The sequence below is a fragment of the Anser brachyrhynchus genome (genome assembly GCF_964034855.1).
Source record: "Anser brachyrhynchus genome assembly, chromosome: 2".
NCBI lineage: Eukaryota > Metazoa > Chordata > Aves > Anseriformes > Anatidae > Anser > Anser brachyrhynchus.
In genome coordinates this window covers 48,919,998-48,943,834 of record NC_137695.1, presented here as the reverse complement: position 1 = coordinate 48,943,834, position 23,837 = coordinate 48,919,998, and the positions used below count along the sequence as shown (strand labels likewise).

The window sequence follows — 23,837 nt, the reverse complement described above, 5'->3', positions numbered from 1 at the left end:
CAAAAATACCTCTCGTTTTATGTATATGAGAGTGCTGGGCAACTGAGCACAGACGTCAACAGGATCACAGCCTACGCAACAGAAACTATGTTATTTTAAATCTTTCCAAAAAAATTGGTTAAGAATTTGTCACAACAGATCTGGAATTTTTTCCTGTTATTTTACACATCTGTTCTATTTCAAATGCTGGGGCTTTAGGGGTAAGTTCCAACAAACAACTCAGGCTCCAAAATCTACCCGGTCATAATGATTTTGAGATAACCATATTTGATTACCTCCTCTGTCACTTCCTGAATATGCATTACATTTTCATCAAAAGCAAGCGTGCCTTGGAAAATCACTGATGCCCCCCCCCCGCCCCGCCTTTCATTCCCCTGTATTTCCCTGCTGGGGAATAAGCTCCAGCAGCATGAGCTGGGTGCGTGGCTGTCTCCTTTCCTGTGTTTTTATGGCAGGCATTAGTCTAAAAGAGAAACAGTGTTTTTTTGTATCATCTCTAAAATTGAAGTTTTTCATTTATTGTAATTAAAACTCAAATCAGTTTTCAGCTTTTCAAGTACTGGGACAAAGAGGAATAATAAGAGTAGAGAAAGTAATGCCTGGCTCAACAGAAATATTGTCTTTTCATGCCCCAAGTTTCTTCTGATTTCTTAAGAGGAATGTGAGGCATACCAGGTTGGAAGCTCATCCCAGATCCACCAGCTGTGGGCTCTTCAGAGCAGGTTTTGGCAGATGCCCACCGAGGGCTACCAGCACGACCTGATGATTCCTGTGCACGAGTCAGCGTGTAGGTGCTGAGGGTCGTGAGAGAGGGTGGGAGGACCTGCCCTGGCCCTGCTGACGGGGACAGCACTAGGCAGGCAGGCTGCTTAGGGTTACCAGTGCAGCTAGGACTTCGTCCCTGGTGCTTTGACTGCTGTCCATGGCCTAAGGCCAAGGCTTTTGGTGTAGAAGATATTGAGAGGCCAAGTAGAGATGAGCATGAGAAGCTTTGGAGCAAACCGTGAGGTGACAATGGGAATCGTGCCTCTTCCAGACCTCAATATACAAGAAGAAGCACTCCATCAGCCATTTATTTTACAGGCAGGTGATACTCCGTGTTTCTCAAACCATGGCTAGATCAGTTGCTTTCTTGTCTCTGATATTTATACATCACTTTTTCATGCTCTGTCAAAGGCAAGATGGAAGTACAGAGTTTGACTTTTGCGCTTGGATTTGGAGACAGTACTGACAGCATGGTATTAGTAACTCTTTCCGAGACTAAGATCCTATTTTTATTTCTCACCCACTCATCAGCATGTCCCAAATCATTATTGGTTCTAGCAGAAAGGATTGGCACTCATGACAATGCCAGATTCTGAGTATCTTATGCCTTTTTTATGTCTTCCTCTTTTGCTGCTCTACTTGACCAAACACAACTTGAAATCTAGAACCAATTTCTTACTCATTGAAAAGTAACGGCTTCTTTATATGCTTTGTAGTTATTTTGAGTCTCAAAATAACTTTATTTTGATATCGGTTTTAATAACAGTTTAATCCAATAAGTGTGTTAGCCTGTATCACTTTAATTTTAATTAGATGTAGGGTATCTGGGGGGAGGTGGGAAGAAAAGTGGTTGGATTTGTTGGTCAGGTGTATGGCATGTTTGAGGTCTGCCACATGAAAAGGAGCTTCCAGGAATAGACACCCAGTTCCAGGTGGTTTGTAAAAGCTCTCTACTGTATTTTTTTGTATGGTTTATTTTTTTTTAAACAGTTGAAAGCCACACTTTTTTAGCTTCAGTCTCCTTTTCAGCCTCAAAAATATACATATATGTTCTTGAAACCACAGAGAGAAACATGTAGTTTTACATATGGAGGCTGTAATTTGCACACAGAGAATGTATGTTTGGATATCTGTCTGCCACTTTCAAAAGCACATTTGGCTTTTATCTGCATCAATGGGCTTGTTTATTTTTTGTGGATTTTTTGGATTCCACTTTTGTGACTGTGACAGTATGAAACTCAAGCATACAAAAATCATCCATTGAGGCCCCAAACTGCATGATTTTCTTTAAAAATCATGATTTTAAAGTGCTACATTTTTTCCCCACATTCTTTTGATTTGTGGACCTTCTGGGTGCACTTTTTTTTTTTTTTGTTATGGTTGTGTATTTTTGGTTTTGTTTTTAAATAGATGATTTGGTCCAGATGATAAGATAGAGAACAACCTTACTGGGGAGAAGTTGAGTTTCTCACAAAATTGGGGTTTCTAAAGATGAAAAAGGGCCCCAGCTATCTTAAGATGTCACAAGTGCAGCAACACGAGATTTGCTGACCTGTGCATTCATGGCAAACTTCTTTGTTTATGGCAAACCAGAGGAAGTTCCTCAGACAAAGCAAATGCTGAGCTGTCTTGACAAGACCCGGTAAAGCGGGGACTTGTGGCTGTGTGTTGGTAACCATCTCTTTGGGGCTAGCTGTTGTTAACTGGGGAACAGAGGGAGAGGACAGGGAAGAGCCCGCAACATCTCCAGCCTTTTTCTCTTTCTTGCTGTATTCATGCGGAATGGGGGCATTTACAGACTTAACGAGTTGGTTTTGCCACCCTGTAGCAAAAAAAAAAAAAAAAAAAAAAAAAATCTCTTAAAATCTTTTGACTGTACTGGGTTGCTGTACTGTGAGGCTGAAGTCTGATTGGAAGCCTGTCTCAGTAAACCATTTTGTTTGTTTGATTGATTTAAATCCCCCCCACGCTTTCTTCTGACTGCTTTTTAGTTATTCAAACACCCCTGTAAGCTTCTTATTGATGGCCTTCCTTCACAAGCTCGTTTTAGCACTGTGTGATACTAAATTCGGAACAAGCAGAGATGTGATGCAAGCCACTTGTTCCTGCCATTCCTACGGCAGTAGTTTCTTGTTCTTTCTCTAAGTTGACAAATGAAAAATTTCCTATGCAAATCTATCTCTGAATGTTAACTTTCAGGACTGTTGTGCTGAGTATTATCTGTAAGCATTACGACAACTCACATTTTTAGATCTCAACGTGAGGGATTCCAAAGTGCTGCATGAACTTGGTGGAGTTGCTACTTGCTCCACATGTCAGAGAAACACAGCCAAGTCTGGGGTGGGACACAGCGTGTATGTTAACAGTTTGCAGCCAGATTGCTCAATTGTCAGATAGGAAATTAAAAAAAAATGTCTACCCGTATTAACTCACAGGTAAAATATAAAGCACATGCATTTCTCAGATCACAAGCCAGTGCATGGACTTACAGGGAGCCTTGTTGTTTCCTTACTCTTCTAAAAAACACCCTAGGATCTTCGACAGTCATCCACTTTCACGTGAGATGTGTAATAAGTAATAAATTGTAACCATATTTGCATTTGGTGCAGGGTTGGAACAGGGGCAAGCTTAGCAGCCTGGTAAAAGCCTCAGCAGCCCTGTGGTTTCTCAAGCTTACGCTTTTGTTTCTGAAGGAACACGCCCTCTTAGTAAAAATAAGGTTAGTGGAGGAGGCTCAGCCACACTCCTAAGCCACTTGCTTTACTTCAGGTGTTGAAACACACTTACCACTCTGCTCTGTGGGGCAGCAGCTTTTGCCACTGTCACGCAGCTATCTTTGGCAGATGACTCCACGCTGTGATACTTGGCAAAGCAGAACGGTTTGTCCCCTGTGTGAGACCAGCAGTTGTTCTGACACCTTTTGCATAACAGCCTAGTTAAGGACAAAAATGCTTGCAAATCTTTTTCAAGTGGCCTTTGGCATCTAGTAGCTTATGCAGAGAAAGGCAATTTCATTCCTGAATGCATAATAATATTGTGAAAATGGGGCTTAAACACCTTTGCAAAGTTTAATAGAAGTTTTTTGGCTTTGTTTCCTCCTTGTCTATATTCCAGTGTGCTGCTTAATATCTTTTCTTTTTTTCCCTGTAACTTGATAAATCTTTCTGCTAAAGGCAGAAGTCAGCCAGACTGGATAATCTGTTTTTGATTTAATCATATTGTGTATCTGGTGTATGCAAAATAAATCACTATTCATCTGTTTTGTAATCTGATTTATGTAGGACATAGTTACATTGAGTGAGTTTTCTACAGTCTACCAGTTTTTGTGAACCTGCCTTGAAATAACCATCCCTCATTATAGCATTTTGAATGAATACAGTGGAATTTATTACAGTGTAGAAAGGAGCGGGACAGATATGCAGTTGGTGGAAAATTCAGTCTGAGGGAAATGCACTAATGTATATATGATATGAAGACTGTGCGAAGATCTTTTCCTTCTCCCTCCCTCCCCTTCCTAGTGGAGCAGCTCATCTGCCCTCCACGTGATGCTCACTAGTTGGGGTAGTTTTCAAATTGATAAGATTTGTTTGCAGCAACCAGATTTTGTTTTACCCCTACACTATTTGCTTGGTGGCTTTTTCCTTTAACCATGTTTAGCTGCAGGAAATTAAGTGCATGGTGAAGATAACCTAACATAGGAAATAGCTCTGACAGCCCCAACCCATGACACTGTTAAATGCATCACTCCGCTTCCTTTATCAGGAAAACTGTCATTAATTGTCAATTTATAATTGAGCAGGTGGTATTTTGGAATTTTGATGATAGATTGCAGACTAACAACAAACTGTATTTTATTTTCAGGTTTTATTTGAGAATATGAATTTTACAGCTTTATTATACTGACATTTTCAGGTGCTGATTTGAAAGTGTTTATTTTAATTTTTAAGAGATTTAATTAGTTATGGAACTATTACTTTGTTCCATATATCTTAAAAAATATCTCTCTTCACTCGAGGACTATGTGCTGCCAGTTAGAGTAGTCCATTCTAATTTAATATTAATTTTTTAACAACGTGATAGATATTGTGTCCTCAGGAAAAAAAAAAAAAAAGATTCATCAAGTGAGAATTTACTTAAAAACAGAAACATCTGTTTAAAAATGTGTGCTGATCATCACCAGAAGAGGCACAGCTGTTTTTGCTGTGCTTTGTCATTCATCATTAGTCAAATATGGTTTGTCCTTTTTATTTTTTTTTATAATTTTTCAGACTAAAGAATGTGCACCTAATGCACTAGGCAAAGAGAAGTGGCTTTCATGCAATAGCCAATTGTCTACAGTTTTTAGGTTGCTCTTGGGTCTTTTGGTATGTGTCTAATAGCTGAAGAGTGTGCAAGAGGTGCTAATACCTCCTCTTCAGTATACCATTTGGTTGCCCCCAAAGGCTGCAGTAGTACGTATGTAGTCCGTGGCTATGAAATAATGTCCGTATCAGCTGGGTGTAAGCAGCCACCGTTTATAAAATTATAAATGTGCTACAGAAACCCAGGGAGCCATGTTGGTGCAGTGTTTTTATCGTCAGGTGCCCTGTCCATAGCATGGCTTCAAATTTTGTTGCAGAAATGGGTAATTTCTGTAGTGCAAGTAGTGCTTGTCCATAGGCACTCAAGTCATTCAAACTGGCAAATTTATAGGCAGTGAAGAAGGGTAATGTAGAGAAACTTGACGCCATGTGAAGTCCCATGAGTGCACGTACATGCACATTGTGCACTAGCAGATTCAAGTGAAATATGCTGGTGATAAAGTACTGGATAAACGTTAAAAATAAAATTAAATGAAAGCATGTGGTATTACACCCCAGCCTGAGAAGACTTATGCACTTTCTAGCCTCCTTTGTATGGTTGTGGTGCTACTTATAGTGGTGGGTACGAGTGGTTAAAGCCTCTGGCCCTCAGTGGGAGGTAGTGGAGATGCTTTGGGGGATATGAGCACTGTAATGCCCATGGAGCCACCACCAGCATGCTGGAGTGGTGCTGTGTGGAGCACTCAGCTTTCAGCTGAATACATGCTTGTAATAAATGCACCCAGTGCAGTGAATTCCAGACAGCCAGCCTCCGCTCGGCCTCCAGCAGGAGCTGTGCAGCCCCTGAACCTGCTCACCTGCCCTCTGTTGTGTCTGGGCCCCGTGCCATGGCTGGCAGTGCCATCCAGCCTGGGGCACTGAGCAGTGCCATGCCCACCACCGTGGTCACCCCGCTGTCCTGTGTGGGGGTCATCCTGCATCCAGGGGTAACAGGGGGGCTGAGGACAGCTGTCCCGCATGATGATCCTCTTCTCCAGGCTGATGAAGGCTGATGGAAGAGCTGCAGCTATGCCAGTTAACTACTTGCAATGGCTTTTGAAGGGCACCCTGGTTAGGAGAATTTACCAAAAGAAGAAATACATGCTGGGCATAAAATTAGTGTTTTCATTATGAAGCTTTTTGAGCCAATTTTAAAGTCAATAAATTTGTATCAGGCCTAACACTGTTTCAAAAATATTTGTTTGTTTCTTTTCTTTTTTATTTTCCCCAGAGCACCAGCTTGGCTTTTCTTACAGACGAACTCTCCTGACAGTGTTTTCAAGTGTGGTTTTACTCTGGAAGTGGGTTTCTAAGAATGGCACTTCCCCACCATTTCATACTGTCAGGCCTGCTTACTTTTGTGATAGTAATGAGTCCTTAATAGTTCACTAATTGCTGAGTCAATACAGAGCCGGAAGAGTGAGCTGGATTTTCTTCTGGCTTGTGCGTCATCCTTGGTAGGATTTGTAACCAAGTTTTGACTTCAGATCTTGCTTTCTTGTGTTGTGTGAACCAGGGAGAGACCAGCTTCACTTTGAGACTCTGTGACTTGTTTGTATGTTTGGAAGAAAGCTGGGAAATGGCTTTTTTGTTCTTTACACCTAAAATGGATTTGTTGAAATCCATTAGATTCATAAAATGTATAACTTCTCCAGAGCTGGCTTGGCATTCTCTTTCACAACAGAAATACTCTCCCTGAAATTCCTCTGCATCTTTCCGCCTACCTTTGTCCTTTTGATTCAAGAATCAATATATTAAGATGTTTGTAAGCAGCGTCTTAACGTTTTTCCATTTTGTTTACAAATTGGATAGCATCTGGGCCATCAAATACACTCAATCTTCATAAAATAACCATTACCTTCTAAATTACTTATGTCGTGGCATTATCTATATTGATGAAATTTTAAATGTAAGATGGTGAAGGATGAACTGTGAAACATGGTCTCTAAAGTAATAGTGCTGGATGCTTGTGGTTTGTGATAGTGTACTTGATGTTAATTTTTAATATATTTTCCTTTCCATTATAGCCCATCCCTGCCTGCCCTTGATTGGCAGCTGCCGTCTCACTCGGGACCTTATGAACTGCGTATTGAAGTGCAGCCGAAATCCCACCACCGAGCTCATTACGAGACAGAAGGCAGCCGAGGGGCTGTGAAGGCATCTGCTGGGGGCCACCCGATTGTGCAGGTACCAAAATGTGTAATGGAAGCACACACAGGTTGTTGGTCTTGGCACTCTGTGGTAAACACTGTATCTTCTCCAAACCTGAAAAGCGATGGGAGGTTTTTCCTGTCCTCAAAGGTTACTGCATGCGAGTATGCCTGTGCAGTACATTTTTTTTAAAACTTGGTGGACCAAGCCTTTATTACAAATATGGCAACACTACCCATTTGCTCTCTTCTTTTCCTTCTCCTGACTGTTCTCTCAGCAGTTCTATCAATGTGAATACGGCACAAATGCATATCTGCTTTGTCCGTGCATCAATGTGCAGCTTAGGAAATGCTTAGCTGCAATGCCGTGACCATGGACCTGTCTGTGAAGTCACATTCCAGACATGCAGTTTATACTGAAATCAGCTGGGGACGTGTCTCAGTACATTTAGTCCTTAACTTGTGGTTGGATCTAATCAAAGCTGTGAACACATGTTGGAGGGCAGAGCCATAGTGGTAATGTGGAACTACGTCGCTGGTTTAGATATTGCAGTGAATGCTGTGCAAAGTGAGGCTTCTTGATTTTTTTTTTCTGTTTAGTTCCTTAAGCCCTTCTAGGCGCTTTGAAAAGTATCTGAGGTCTGAGTCTAGTTTCATGAATTCCAACAAACTCTTCAGTTCTGTATATAAAGCATATAATTTAGTAACACTGCAAACTGACCCTTAATCAATTTATGGGACTAGTGTCACTCATTTTTAAAGGATTTTTCTTAGGAGCAGGAAGAACAAGATTTAGTTTTTGTTTATTTTGTGTTTTTTGTTTTTTTAAAAAAAAGTAATGGGAGAGAGCCAGCTGTCCATGTCCCTCGATGGTGGCTTCTTCCTCACCCCAAAGTTAGTGTCAGCACATTCTGCCTGGGCTGTGACCTTCTGTGCAGCAGACCCCAGGTATTTCCACTTCCCTCCCGCAGCAGACCCCACAGGTGTCAGGGCACCATCCGTGGGAGCGAGGCATGAGCTGCCTCTGTGGTTGGGATACTTGGGTTCATGCCACAAACCTTTCTGTAGGAAGAGTGGTGTTTTGAAAGGCTGGGGTAGCTCAAGGCGGTGTGCAGACCACACGTGCAGAGTGCATTTGTTTGTTTGCCTGAAAACCCTGCTAGCAAACACGTAGCTCGGAGGAATGATGCCAGTTTGAAGTGACGTTCAGCAGGGAATGCCGTTACAGATTTTGTGTACTGGTGCAACAGCTAAAAAGGGAAAGTGAGGGAGAGTTGTAGTGGCAAATGGAGTTTGCTCTTTATCTCTGCCAAAACTCATCAGTGACATGGGATTACGGAAGCGATCTGCTGAAAGACTGAAGGTTTTAGCAGAACACTTATGAATGATATTAAAGAGAGGGTTGTGGCCGTGCACTTGACGACAATTAATACCTACTCTGTTTGTGGCTTGATGCAAGGAAACGTAAACGGGGAGGCATCAATTCACAGTGGCCTGCCTGACATTTAAAGTTTCCTACGTGCTTTTTGGAAAGACTGAATGTGATGCCAACATTTAATTGGACTAAATGTGTCCAGACGTTTCCCCTGTCATCCCCCATCCCAGCCTGTAGGGAGTGAGTGTGCTACTTCCACAAACACAAACACTGTCAGAAGAGAGGAAAGGAGAGGAAGCTGCAGAAGGGCATTAGAGGAAAGGCAGGAAGCAGTCAGTCCTAGCCATGTCAATTGACTCTACCGGTTTAATAAAAATTAATGTATTTTCCTGTACATTTACTACAACCTGAACATACTTTTGTCCAAAAAGAACAGAAAAAGAGGGCCAGAAAAAGCTTCTCCATATTAATATCGTCATCCCAGCCAGAGTTATCTGTTTGAGGAAATACTTTAAAGCTTCTGACTTAGACCAGAGCTGGATGGATGAATGTCAAAAAAGAAAATACTTATATAAAATATATAAATATATATAAAATACTATAATTATGAATATAAAATATATATATATAAAATAAATAAAGGAGGAGGTCATCTAGGGAGTAACTTCTGATAATTCTGCAACTGACAAAAGCTGTAAAAAGCAGCTCTGAATCAATGTATTTCCAGGTGTTGCAGATGTTTGGGTCAAGGGGTTGACTCAATCCACTGTCATACAAAGAGGATCCCAAACCTCCAAGTTAATACCCATGTGTAAGCTCAAGCAGTATCTTCAGGTGTGAGATTTTAGATCAAACTTTTTCCTCGAGTATTTCCCAGTGTTTTCCATTGTGTTGACTCAGTGAAGCCCTTCATAAAACTGCTCTGACCTCTCACACTATCCATTTGTGTTATTTCCTCCCTCCTACCCTTGCAGCCGGTCAGGTCTTTCCCTGTGTTGGTGCTCTGGGGGGAGCTTGCTTAAATTCTGCCTTTTTCAAAGGTCTTCCCCCTTTCTTTCAACATAAGGAAAATGCAGAAGAGGTGTTTTCCTGCCTTCTCCATTTGAAGCTCCCCCACCCTTGGATCCTGCTTTCCAGACAGAAGATTTTCTCACACTCATACCTCCACATATCTCTGGGGCATGCTGAGACAGAGAAGGAGAAAATCTAAAAAGCATCTGCTGCTTGTGGCATGGTTCCTCAGCAAAAACTACACACCGATTGTCGGGAGGTTGCTTTCTCTGCAGCTGGAGCATGTTTTCTAGGCAGTAGCTCCCTTGCTGCTGCTCTGTCTGTTCCTTGAGGAGTTGGAAGAGCCCAGGAGTAGGAGGTGTCTGAGGCAAGGATGAGGAGATCGGCAGTGTAAGAGGGTAGGCATCTCTTGTGGGTATGACATTAAGTCTGGGGTTGGAAACCACTTTTTAACTTGGCTTTAGCAGCTCCTCCAGGCATATGACTTTTTTATGGCAGCATGGACTTGCCCCAGCCTGCTGCAGGGAGGTGACACTTGCTTCTTACCATCCGTCCATCAGCTGCCTGGGGCTTGCTCATTGGGGACACCTGCGGGCTGCCTCCCAGCCTGTTTCATGCCAGCAGGATTTCCTTTGAATATCCTTCTGTGGGATGGCTGCACCCTCCCTTCTGTGTTTAGGAGTGTAAAGTTGCTCATGAGGGTTTTTGGTGAGTCCTGTAACACAATATTTGTCTCTCATATGTTTTTCGCTTACCTCTGTGGATGTTTGGATGCTGTGGCAGCCCTGAGATATCTCTGTTCTTGATTGCTAAATGTTCTGAGAGTGTGGTGAGCCAGCACACCTAGGAAGCTAAAAATGCTGCAGAGCATTGGCAAACGAGAGGTGCCGGGGAGCGGTGCTGGTGAGCTCACGGCTGGCACTGGCTTTTATTCGCTGGCTCGTGGAAGTATTTTGCTGGTTATAATTGCCTCTGATGATTTCAGACTGGGGTACTCTCCCCTCTGAGTCAGAGCTGAGCTGGTGCCCCAGCTGGCCATAAGCATCAGGAAACTGCATGCAGTGCCAGGTGAGGCTGATGCCTGGGGCTCAGACCATGCTGGGGAATGAAATCAGGCCTGCTAGCATTGTGCTGGCACCGGAGCATGTGCAGGAATACATGGTTGGGATGACGATTGCTCTGAATGGAGTGGGATGCAGTGAATGGCTAGTACAGGAAACCCGCAAAGAGAAAAGTTAAATAGCTAAAGTTGTACTTTAAGTGGGGTGAGCTTAAGTCAAGGGGTTTACATCCAGAACATCCTAAAAATTTCCTCCATTTCAATCTATCTCATGTTGTTTATTTTAAAAGTGGCTATGAGTGGTTGCATAAGGTAGGGGTTATGCTCCAGCCAAGGATGGCTCTGTTTCAGCTGCGCGTAAGCGATCTGCAAGTAAAAGTTTGGGATCTCGGGGGAATGATGGCACCAGATTATAAATATAGGGTCTATAGTTATTCTAATTAATAACTCATCTTTGGAATAAGTCAAGTACTTTGGCTGCTTGAGATGGAATTTTTACAGGCAGGGCGTGGTATATCTGTGAGATAAAATCCAAGTACTCAAGCGTGTTTAATTAAATCATTTGAATTACTCCCATAGAAGACTGGACTAAAGGGTGAAAGAAAATACTCACTTGCACAGAATAGTCAAGTAAGCATATTCAAAAGTCATGATTATGATTTAATTTTTTGACATAAAATATGCCAGGAATTTTCTCCAAGATCAGCTTCAACATGAGATAGATAAATCAGTTAGAAAAAGGGAAGAAAATAAGGATTTTTGTTTGGTTTGGTGTTCGTTTGTTTGTTTGTTTTTTGTTATCTAGGTAACCCACCATTGGCCCAGATTTGTGTTCTTCTTGAAAAAGTTAATATTGAAGATACACCGAATGCAGTCTTGCCTTTCACTGTACCACATGCTTTGCAATGAGATGGTATAGGCTGTGTATATACATATGTCTTGTGTGCTCCAATAAGGAATTTGATCTGAGCTTGTGAACAGATGATAAGCCTGAACTCCCTCATTTTATAGGCAAAACAAAAGATTTGCCTGCTGATTTACACAGTCTGTGTCAGGAGACCTGTACAAAACAGCTGGATTGTCTCATTTCTCAAGAAGATCTCCGTTAGGTGCTTTGGGTGCAATTTTAAAGGGCTCTGAGGCATATATTGGGATTTTTATATCCGCTGATATCTAACAGGTATTTAACTCTTAGCGAAAGCAATCGCTCACTTGTTATCTCTGTACATCTCCACATCACCACAATTAGGCACCAACATGGCTCAGTCCTATTCGTGTACTCCTGTAACACATGGAATATGTTATTGTTTGCTTCCCTTGGGTCAGTTGGTTTTGTTGCTTTTGGATACTGAGCTGAAGTAGTCAGGGTCCAGGCACTGGCCACTGCTGGTACCTAAATCCTTTCAGCTTCAGACTCAAGAGCTATGAATACCTTCTGTGAACCCCCTAGGGAATATCAAACCATTGTAACTTCAGGGGGCAGCAGTCAGTCCAGAATGCAAACGCATTCAAATTGGGATGTTAGGGTTGAACTTCACAGTCTCATATAGCCCTTCTCATGCACACTGCTTCACAAATAATTGACAACATGAGGTAATAGAGCTGCACAGTTATACCAGCAATATGGGGAGAAGGGAGAAATTGAGAGCTAAAGGAAAAGACAGGAAAGAGATGTTCACAACTGATGACAGGAAGGAGATGAAGGGCTAAGGAACCCGAGAGAAAGGCCCTTCCAGGCAGAGCAGGGCAAGTCCTTCACAGCAATGCTGTGACGATGCGCAGCAAGAGCAAGCTTGTGGTTAATTTTTAAGCACATAGTATGGGAGGTCTCATATACCTGGAGTGCGTGTGCAAATACTTTTCTTGGTAGGGAACCCTGAGTCCTGTGAGTTTGTGATAAAAGACAGGGTTGCCACCGTTGTTGGGTGAGTCAAGGGAGCCTGAGGAAGAAGCGGTGTGTCCAGCTCATGGCTGTCTGACACCTGACCAAGAGGACTAGATGTGGAAAAATTCATGTTAATCATTTTCTCCTTACCACTCTTAATCTGTCAGAGCAGAAAAGAGACCATGTTCATGTTAGTAAGCAATGATTCAATTTACCGTGCCACAGTGGACTTCCTCTCTGTGCTTTTTTTGGCTTCTTTATAGAAGACAGCATCACCCTTTTATCCAGATGGAAATATAATGCTTTCGTATGGTGAGAATATAAAGACACTAGCAAGCACCTGTTAGCCAGGTTGCAATTAATAGCACAAAGCCATGCAACCGTACAACGAACCAGACAGGGAGCCTACATTTTATAGCCTGATTTTAGACAGCCGGTACTTCTTAAGAATAAATCTAAGCTGAATGACTTTCTCACTTCTTGGATGTGTATAGTTAAAACTAACCTCAAACTAGCAGACAGATAATCAAAACGGAAAAGCAGAGTGATTTGACAGATGTTTTAAGGCTGCTATTACTTCTATAAATCCAATGAATGGAAGAAAGCCTGTTGAAAGTTTTTTATCACGGCTTTTCATCATTAGAAAATCTTATTTTGGGAAGGGGGGAGTTTCTCTTTTTCAGTATTTCATATAAAGTTGGTCCCACAGAGTAACTCCTCAAGAACAGCCATATAGGTAGCCTATAAGGCTGTCTAGGAAGGGCCAAGTCCAGACAGGAGCCACTCTGGGAAGTGTGTTTCTGTCAGCCAGCGAGGATTTCATGACCCTGAAAATGCAACTTCAGCTCTGATTTATGAGTGGTCCTGGGGACAGGCCTCTGCTCTTTGGAGCAACAGCCCTTTCCAAGTGAAAAACTAAACTTCCACCAGTCAGCACTCAAGGGGATGCACTCTGCACTCCTTTAGAAATGATACCTCGCCCACGCTCAGCCTGACTGACACTGCAGAACATGTCCCGTCTGTTAGGACAACAAGATACTTAATCAGGCTTTCCAGCCGTTAGGATTCAGCACAGCTTCCTAGGTTTGCCTTCATTCCAGCCTCACTGACCGTTCCTCTGGAAGGAGGATGGTATCATATCCCAGCTTCCCTCGTTCTTGGACTCTCCCAGTTTCCTTTCTGCCTCATCCCTTGCGACAAGGAGTTTGGTGGCATTGCTTTTGCTCCATCATCTAGCTGTCCTCTGGCAGTGACTGATAAAATGCAAACCATGCCGTTGTTCTTCCATGGTACCTCTTTTACACAGCTGAGTGGATATTTTCCATCACGGTTAGACTTAGCAAGGAGGCAGAGGAGTTATCTTTATCTCCACACAGAGCCAGCACAGAACCATCCTTTCTGCTCCCCTTGTCTGGCTGGTTTTGGTGACGAGCTGCACACACCCCCTAAATGTCTAGAAAGAATGTGATAGAAGTCTTTGTAAGGCCAAGGAAAACGGGAACATTAAAATAGAAGTCTTTCTTTTCTTATGCCTCATTCAGGTCTCATGCTGCATCGTTTCACTCAGTGAATTGATCGCAGTGTGCAGGAGTTTTTCCTGAATGTTTTCTGAAAGGGTGATTCATCATTATTTTGGAAGTGTACCTCAAAAAAGTTTATTGCTGCTCTCCAGGGAGGAATCAGGACTCATCCTTGACTGAGAGCTATGCTTTTCTTGTCCTTTCTTTCCACCCCTTCTTCTCACCTACTTAATATTGCATCACCTCTGCTAAAAGTTGCAAATGCCATGTCTCTTGCTCTGTCTCTGAATTTTCATTCTAGAAGTTGCCATTTCCATTTTTCCCAAGCGTTCTGGTCTAAAGCAAAATGTAAAAAAAAAAAAAAAATCTGCCCCCTACCCCTCCCTGTTTTTTCTACCTAAGGAAATGAAGTGCAAGTGTTTTGTCAGCCTGGTAGTATCTGCCAGTGGGTGGTGTTCAATGAAGATGGAAACAAAAAAAAAGTGAATATAATCAGTGGTTGACATAGGCAATTTCTTTGCAGCAGTACACTAGGAAAGTATCTGCACAAGCTGCAGCAGCTAGGCTAAGGCATTTCTCATCCTGCTGGTGAAACTGCTGCAAGTTCCCTTGCAGAGCTATGTGTTCCCAGTTCCTTTCTTTGTGCTCACTGTTGAGATGTGCTAGAGACAGGAACCTCTGTCGTGATCTGTTCTTTTTAATATTTCCTTTTAAAAAAGTATTAGAAAGAAATGGTTCAGCTTAAATTATACAAGAAGAGAAAAATAGCAGCCAGTGAAATTCTTGAGGGTTGTGGCGCATTTGAAAGCTTCAAATATGGTTATAATATAAAAACAAAATTAGCCATTGCTTAATTCATGCTCTAATAGATCTTTGTCTTTTGGGAACATTATTCAAATGCTTGAGCTATTCATGTTAACAAATGGTCCCTGCATCTGCATAGTGATTACTCTCTCACAAGGACAATTGGTGTTTTTTGTTGTTTTCCTTTTTTTTTTTTTTCCCTAGTAAATTTGTGGTAGTAGGCACCCTTCCACTGAAAATGCATGTGTCAGGGTGAGGACACAGAAGTGATAAGAGTTACAAAATTAGGAAAGACTTCTCTGAGCTTTAGTAGTTCTTGTCCTAATTTACCAGAGTCTGAGAAGGAGCTGCAAACGTATCTGGTTAGCCAGAAGAGGTTATCAGTAGTGCTACAGTAGGTACCTGCTTTTCTGAGAAAGAATACAATATGGGTAGACCTTTTAATTGCCTCAAATTACCAGACCTCAAATTACCAAACAAACAAAAATATTCAGAGCAGTATTGGGGCACTCCTGCTAAGTGCCCCACACTAAGCATAGTGTACTTAATTCAAGCATATGCTTAGGAGTTGCTAAACTTAGTTAATTCGGCTGCTTTTAAGAAAATACAAAGTGAATGGGTAAGAGGTTGAGGACTGGGTTTAAAATGATTTTATAGGGAGGTTCTGCAGATACCTCAGGCACTGGTCTGGGCATAAGCCACAGTTACGACTTGACTCAGTTGACTGCAGTTTTGGTTACAATTTAGAAGCTCTACACCAATGTTACCAAGCAGCAAATCTGCTCCAGACTTGTCAGATTTTTGCACGTGTACATGGGCCCAAAAGCTGAAATGAAACACAGTTAAAATTAAAATGCAGCCTTACCAAAAGCCAGATGCTTCATTATGGGCTGTACTAACCTACCTGCCAAATGCTGCTAACCTGCATGAGGCAAGTGATTAATTTTTTTACAAGTCTGCTTCAGCAACTAGACATCTGTCCTCTGTTCCTGAAAGTAATATCTCAGGGCAAATGATTTTTTTTCCCTTCTTAGTACTCCAAATTACATAAAACTTATATCACAAAAATTATATTGTGTTCATTCCATATGAAGATACACTGAGGCCAGTTCATATTTCAGATCACTTTCACACCAATGTAAGTCCACTGGAATAATCTCTGGTCTATAGTTTTTAATTTTTGTATGTGAGAAGAGTAAAATCACATCTGTATTATACTTGGTAATGTGGAATGTCAGTATATGTGGTTATAATATAGATTTTCCATTTTAATCAGTCATTGTTCCAACTAACAGACTGAATCAGTGGAAAATATGGTGTCAAATTACTCAGTTGCTCTCTAGAAGTACGTTGCAGCTTTCATTATGAGCAGGGGTTTATCTCTCCTTTCCCCGTGAAGAATAGCTTGAGAGATCTTCTTTGATACGTGCCTTGAAAGAGAGATGATCCATTACACTGCCTGCTATATAAATACACATAAGTAAAGTATGTTGCATGCTGTCCGTGCAGCAAAATCTAATAAACTTTCTCCTCCCTCCACATGTTTAAGAAATAATTTAGCAGGAGTTGCATTTTTTTCACTGAAACAATTGAAACACGCTAGTGATCAATTTACTCGCACATGGTAAAAATAATACAGGTTGCAGACAGATTTGTAATATGCTTTTTTAACACCTGTTTTTAATGTTTCAATACCCAGTAAAACTGAGGAACTCCTGCTTTTGGTTTGCATGCAGACATTATGTACACTAGGGTTTAAAAGTCTACTGCATAGGTTTCAAGTAGAGCCCCATTAAAAGCAGTAAACAACACTTACAGGCGCAGCACTGCTACATTCTGGGGAGTTCCTCTGCAATTCAGTTACATACACCAAAGTCCCCGTCAACAAGTTTTGCTCTTTGTGGCATTGATAACATGGTGTTACCACCAAATGCTAATCCCACTGATGTCAAGAGCAAAATTCCTGTTGGCCTTGCCAGAAAGTGTTCCTCCCTTGCCACTTGAAGTCTTATTTGTGCATAAATATTGATGGTACAATTCTGTGTAACATAAGAGAAAAAAATGTAAGAGGGTTTGAGCAAAGTGATCTTTTTATTACAGTGCAGCAAAGCACATAAGTACATTCTGAAATTTTAATAAAGTGGGATTAAATGTTTAACATGAGCTTAACAAGTTTTCTACCAAATGTGTATGCACTGATAAAGTGGCACTTAATTGTGTTGTTTAATGTCACTCAGGTTATTCAGCTGCAAAATACGGATTAAGACACTTTCACTGCCTTGCACCAGAGCTACAAAAGAGTATCACACATGAGCATATGCAACTGCCAACTACCTGAAAATGGCACAAAAAAGGGGAGCAAGCCACAGAATCTGTGCTGTGCTCTTGCAGACCTCCTTGCCAGTTTTCAGGAGATCAATTACATTTTCCTTCTTAAAAATCTGATGTATTTCGGACACTAGTTGCAGGTTTCCCCCCCCCCCCCCCCATGTGTTCCTGTTTCCTTCTGCTGTTTTTCAGTTGAATACTCCTTTTCCTCTGTCTCTGTCCTCAGTCCCTTTGATTTTGGGATCAACTAAAGATGATCACATCTTTTCATTCTGCTGCCATTATGCTGACTTTCTCACATGCCTGTCAACATCTAATTTGTGCATGAAGTCTCTGCATCTTTGAAGCTTTTACTTGGGTGTCTTGATAGCAATTCAGGCATGATGACAAAACCAAACTTCTTATCACTCACAAAATCTTCCCATTACTTTCCTTTGTCTTTGGGCAAACTGCACCTTTCTTCATGTCATAAAAGTCTGTGATTTACATCAGTCACTGAAGTTTGCTATATTTAGCTGATTTCTGTCCCTATACTTGCATCAAAATAGCAATATCAGCATATCATACGTGTTCTGCATAAAGCATGGGTTGTCCATCTTTGCTGTGCATAATTAGCTGCACATTCCTGTCCCCTTGGCTGTCTGCCCGTGCAAGGACAGTGGCTAGTGTTTGGGAAGCCCACAGCATATTGTGGCTGTGCAAACAGATAAATAAATAAAAGGAGGTGGGTTGGAAGAGGGATCGCATTTCATTTCTGCAGAGTTGCACAAAACTGAGCCGTGCATGAAACCCTAACCCAGCTTAGAGGCAAAGAGTTTGTCTGGAGTTTTCATTCCCATCTCAGTGTGTTCATCTGAGGCCACAGCTTGGTTTAGCACCTTCACAAGAAAGACCTGAGCCCGAGATGGTTGCAGCATGTTGGGATTAGAAGGCTTGAGCAGAGCTACGTGGAAGAGCTTGTGCAGTGGCTGCCCGTGCTTGCCTTGGGCCAGGTCTGCCAGCTCCGCAGCTCTCCTGCACGTGCGCACGGATACGTAAATGTTTGGCTTACGAGCACGGTGGGGATGGGAGTTGTGTTTTGGATGAGACCAAAGGGCTGCATACACCGTCAGAGTGCTGGAGGTAGCAGTGGGGCGGGGGACAGGGTGCTGCGTGGGTACTGCACGCCCTGTGCTGGGTGCAGTGGGCAGCACCAGGGCCAGTGGGGAGCTGTGGCAGCCCGAGCCACCCCCTCCCTGCAGATCCCAGCCTGGCATGTTGTTGTTATGATTGCTATGGGAATAATTTCAATATGTTTTGCAGTTCTGGGATGCTGTGTCTTGCGTTGTTTGGCTTGAAAGCTGCTTGACTGGTTTTAGAGGGTGGCTGTACATGCACAAACATCAGCAAGATTTTTTTCTTGGTGGAGAGTAGGAGATTCACAGCATGTTTTTAATTAGAATTGCTCATTTAGTGTTTCACTGCAGTGTGTTCTTTCGTTGAAAGATAATTTAATTTTCTTTGTTTTGGAAGATTTTCGTGCTTGTCTGTGTGAAATGTCTTTATTTACTGTGCCTCATTGTGCTTTGCGCATAGCTTTGATTGTGAGTAGAGTCAAAAACAAAAACTTCCCTGGGCTGTATTATTCTCCACCTGCTGTGGCTTTTAATACAGTTTCACTGCTATATATGTACTAAGTGCCTGCATTTCTAGAACAAAAACACCAGAGAAAAATGGCAGATCACGCAAGGTTAGATTTAGGTGTAAAACTCTCATTGACCTGAAGAGGAATAGCATGTCTAAAGTCTGTGAAGTGCTGAAGAAGGGTAGCTGGTAGGGGTCAACTTAGTTTTTTCACCTTGGATAAGTCCCCAGAAGATAACATTTCTTGGGGAAAAAAAAAAAAGGCAAACAGCAAAAAATCCCGCCACTCTTTGCAGAACTCTCTATTAAGATCTTGTACCTCCTATGCCACAGAGGAGTTTCATTTGGTTGAAAGAGAGTACAACACCACTTGGTCATTTTTATACGTGTAACGATATTTAGATAGTATCTGTCATCCTGGAATTCCTTATAAGCTACATCAAATATGTAAATCTCTCCTGTTATATGCAGGAAATCATAAAATGGCATGGAATGGGCATTTTTTTTTTTTAATTTCTTGGATGGCATTTATTTATCAATAATTCTTAATAATCCTGCAAAATTTTTCCAAGTGGCTTTAAAATTAATATTCAGCCTCGTCTCTTGTAATAACGTTTTCATTACATGGGCCTTATGTGTTGAAGGACTTATTCTGAAATAATATAATATTCCTGAATATAGAATAAAATATAGTTACTGAATATAGGTTATAGAGTATTACTGAATATAAAATGGCAGATAGTAGTAGAATTTTACACAAACTCCACCCATCACTGCAAATAAGAGCTGCCAGGGACAAACAAATTTAGACCACAACTTGCAGAGACATGTGCTAGCATCTAGGTACACAAGTAATCTCAAGCACATGTCCTGAACACATCAAAGCCTCATTTTCTAATCCTTCCCGGTTGTGAGGAAAACCTTAAAATATGTGAACTGACATAGCTCCGCTGTCAGCTCAAGAGCAGTAGTTGAAATGGAGGCATGTTTGAGAGGTTTCGCAAACAGGAAAACAACACACTGGTGGTGCTGACAGTAAGCTATGGTTCTGCAGTTTTGTTAGTGTAAATGAAGCCCCTGAAGCTCTCAGTTGAGTGGATTTTGCATATGTGTTTGCTCTAATCACAGGGCAGCATTAACCTGGAATCCCAGTGGTTAACAGCAGATGTTTTGGGGGGAATCATCTAACGAGTAAAAGAATTCTTCTGTTCCTCCAGTCTTGAGTACAATGAAATAAACTAAAATATGATTACATTTGGCCTTTAGCCTCCCCTCTCTCCAATTATTAGCAAATGTTTTTTCCCCTTTTGTATAAGAAAGATATGTAATGTAAGTTTGAAGTTAATACAAAAATGAACACTAGCAGGAATACTGCTTGGGTTTGCTTTTTTTACTATGGTTTTAACGTGCAGTCCAATTTTAAAACAACAGCAAAAAAAGCCACGCAAAATGTACCTGAAGTTCCTCCAGAATTTCCAGTGTGCTCCAGAGGTAGTATCTGGAGTGTTGCTGGGACCAGTGGGGTCTTTAAAATAGGAATGATGTTGGAAGGAGAGAGTGTCCAGCAAACCTGTGAAAAGTGACAGAAAGGGATAACAAGCAAAGGGCATAGGGTGATATGACAGGGAAAGAATCAAAGAATCATCAGAAACAAGGCTGAAGCAGGGACACCCCTAGTACTTGCATGTACTCAAGGAGGTGCCTACAAGGCACCAGTACGGTAAAATCCCCCAGGCTCTTTCTAGGAGCTCAACGAGCAATGGTGCTTCTCGAAAGTGCCTGTATACTAATGCACGCAGTATGGGGAATAAACATGATGAGTTAGAGGTGTGTGTACAGTTGAAGGGATACAGTATTTATTGTTGGGGTCATGGAGACATGGCAGGATGGCTCCCATTACTTGATTGATTATTGCAGCTGGTAAAAGTGTCCTAAGGCTGCAGGAAAGCACTTGATCGGTCATTCCTATCTTCAAACAGGGGGGATCTCATTAATGTATAAATCCCTGAAGGGAGGATGCAAAGAGGATGGAGCTAGGCTCTTTTCATTGGTGCCCAGTTCCAGGTCAAGAGGCAGTGGGCACAACCTGAAGCACAGGGGGTGCTGTTCAAACATCAGGAAGCACTTCTTTACCGTGCAGGTGACTGAGCGCTAGAACTGGTATCCCAGATCAGTTACAGATTCTCCCTCCTTTAAGATATTCAGAGGCTGTCTGGAAGTGGCCCTGCCTGAGCAAGGGGGTTGGACCAGAGGGCCTCCAGATGTCCTTCCCAATCTCAACCATTCTGTGACTCAAGCTGATGGACTTGTACCCGCATTGTGAAAAGTTACTGGTGAATGCCCAAAATGCATGGCAATGAAGTGCAAAGCATTATGTCTGTAGCAGACTATGCCACTGTGGGGATATTCTCAAAGAAGCTCTGTTGCATGTCTCTTTGGGTTAGGTGTAACGTGCCTTTCTTGCAGTACTGCCCTGGGTTTCTGAGACTCATGCTTTGAACTATGTCCTAGGTCAGTTGCAGGGGCAACTCTTCGTTTTGGGTTTATTTGGCTAAGTGTAGATGTCTGCAAGTGAGCTAATTGCCTTGTTTTTTCTCTGTCATTAGGGGAAAGCTTGTCATTACAGAGCGTAGGGAGCTATTAATTTTATTCTGGTGTGAGTATCTGAAGTAGCTCAGGTAAGTCACACCTTCAGAGTGCAAATTTCACTTTGAGGGCTGTGAAGGCAGTCAAGGCAGTCATTGTGGTTGTTCAGCCTGTAGATGTTGAAGTTTGAGGGCATGAATCACTTGACTGTTCCATGTTTCTTCTTGGCTTGATGTGTTAGGTATAATTAGGTATCACTGGGCCTAGCAGGCTTTAAGATCTTACCGGTTATCCAGGACCAAGATTTATTTCTTAGCTGAGGTATCCAGGTACGTCTTGAGTATGATGGGAGGAATAGTGGCTTTTAAGACTTTGGTGTTTCTGTCTCAGGCCTGGAACTTAACCCATGCTGGAGCCACATGTTTGATGTCAATGTATTAATCTAAATGCTGTTCTGTTTGGGGTATAAAAGCACAGGTGTTGGTCACTGGCGCTCATCATGCATCCCTTTGAAGGAGACTGTTACTGTCAGCACCCTCTTCCAATCCCAGTTGTGTGATCACATCCTGCTACACCAATTGCAGCAAGGTGTCATGCATTTAAGCAGCAAATAATCTCCTCTGTAAAGCTTTTATTGGCAGGTTCTGTTGTTGATATTTGCAACATTTTATTTAGATTTCTTACTGAGCTTTAAACATTAGCTGGTCAGTATTTGTGTGAAATTCTTTGCAAATAGCCAAATAATGCTACTCAACATGACTATTTAATTTGATTGCTTGAAAATTGTCCATGTGTCTCGACAAAGTTTGTCTTAAGATACTTTCATACCCACTTAATTTGCTCACTGTTGGAGATCACAGGTCTTTCAGTTCGTTTTAGCCCTTGTGGTCTGTTGGGCAATGCTGTTCGTGTTGTGCTTGTTAGTTAGACAATCTGGTCTGCTACATCCATTTTTAAATTCTGTTTCTATCAAAACTGAAAGGCTGAGAGGCTAAATTCTTTCTGTTAAAGGTGCAAATATCACAGTCAGTTTTTGTTTTGTGTTTTTTTTTTGTAAAACAGGTGATATCACCGTTGCTCTCAAACAACTCACAGTGTAGAATCCAATCTCTCAGAATTTTTCACAGTTTAATCAGACTGTCTTGGAGGCCAAGGCCTTGAGGTTAAGCTATAACATATACCTGGCCTATTTTTATTACTGCATTAAGATGCTTTCAACGGAGGGTGTGCTCTCAGATAAAACTGCAGAATGATCAGAGCTCTAGGACGATGTGGATCAAGGGCGGTTTGTGGAAGGGGAACAAGACCAGAGATGTGTGGTGACCTGGCAAAGCATATTGCTCTTTCTGCTTTAAGACAGAAATCACAGACTATGTTTATGAATGTTGTGTATGGGATGACAGCACTTTGGTACATTTTTGGGGGTTGAAAAAATGGAAGCAGAACCTGCCTTGAAGAGCATATGCTTGCAGACAGCACTTTTCTGACTCTGAAGAGCAAGAGAATGCATTAGTCTGTTTTATCCCTCAAGGAATGCAGGTGTAAATTACACACGAGGATTAGAATCAAAGGGGTGAGAAGTGCTGTGAAGCACAGTGAAGAAAGGGTTACTCTACCACATAGCACAGTTGATGTTTTTTTATTTTACAAGAAGGCTGAAGCACAAATTGATTAAACATAGAGCAGGCTGGAAATATATAAAAACTTGTTATGAAATTTTCTCTGCTCTAATCAAGTCATGTATCTGTGATGAAGCAAAAACTATCTGGCAGAGCTGGAGAGAACTCGATCACCCTATGTCCAGCTCTCCTCCTTTACTGGCAAAGCCATCCTCGCTCTGCATTTTAAAAAAATAAAATAAAATGTTAATATGCTTTCCTTCTTTAATTCACTTCTACATAAATAAAAGGACAGAGGTACTGTGAAATTCAGAAGCCATCAGTAATCATGTTACTCACAAAAGAAGCGAGGAGGTTTATTTCGGACCTTCAGACAACCTCCCTTCCTGCTCTAAGCAGAGAAGGCAGTCAGGGCTTGACTCATGGGCTGTCTGATTATAATTCCCACTTGAGACGTGCAACAGTATGGCGTGCTAGTGCACTGTGTGCTTTGTCTGCTTCTATCACCGAGTTTTCCTTTTCAGTTCCTGCTCTGTGCTGTAGCCTTTGACTCCAATTCCTAATTAAATAGTACGAGGTCTTACATAAGAATTATATTGCCTTTTTAAAGGAGTTCATGGAAATCAGTTGTCATGCAGTGAGAAATTAAGACTTGAAAGTGTATTTATAGTAATTTTCATGGCAACAGGACATGAAGTCCAATATCCGTATTATGAATATGGCTCAGTATTTATAGCTCTCCAAATATTTGCAGAGATAAAGCCTTTAAAC

At 41.7% G+C, this 23,837-nt stretch overlaps 1 protein-coding gene across 8 annotated transcripts in view; it reads left to right on the top strand.

The window, feature by feature from the left end:
* The window catches only part of NFATC1 (nuclear factor of activated T cells 1), a 120,410-nt gene that overhangs the window by 12,715 nt on the left and 83,858 nt on the right, over positions 1-23,837 (top strand). For all 8 annotated transcript variants that reach the window (XM_080581018.1, XM_080581016.1, XM_080581020.1 and 5 more), the window contains exon 3: positions 7,133-7,292. In XM_080581018.1, the coding sequence (XP_080437144.1) occupies positions 7,133-7,292 (160 nt within the window). The remainder of the gene's footprint in view (positions 1-7,132; positions 7,293-23,837) is intronic.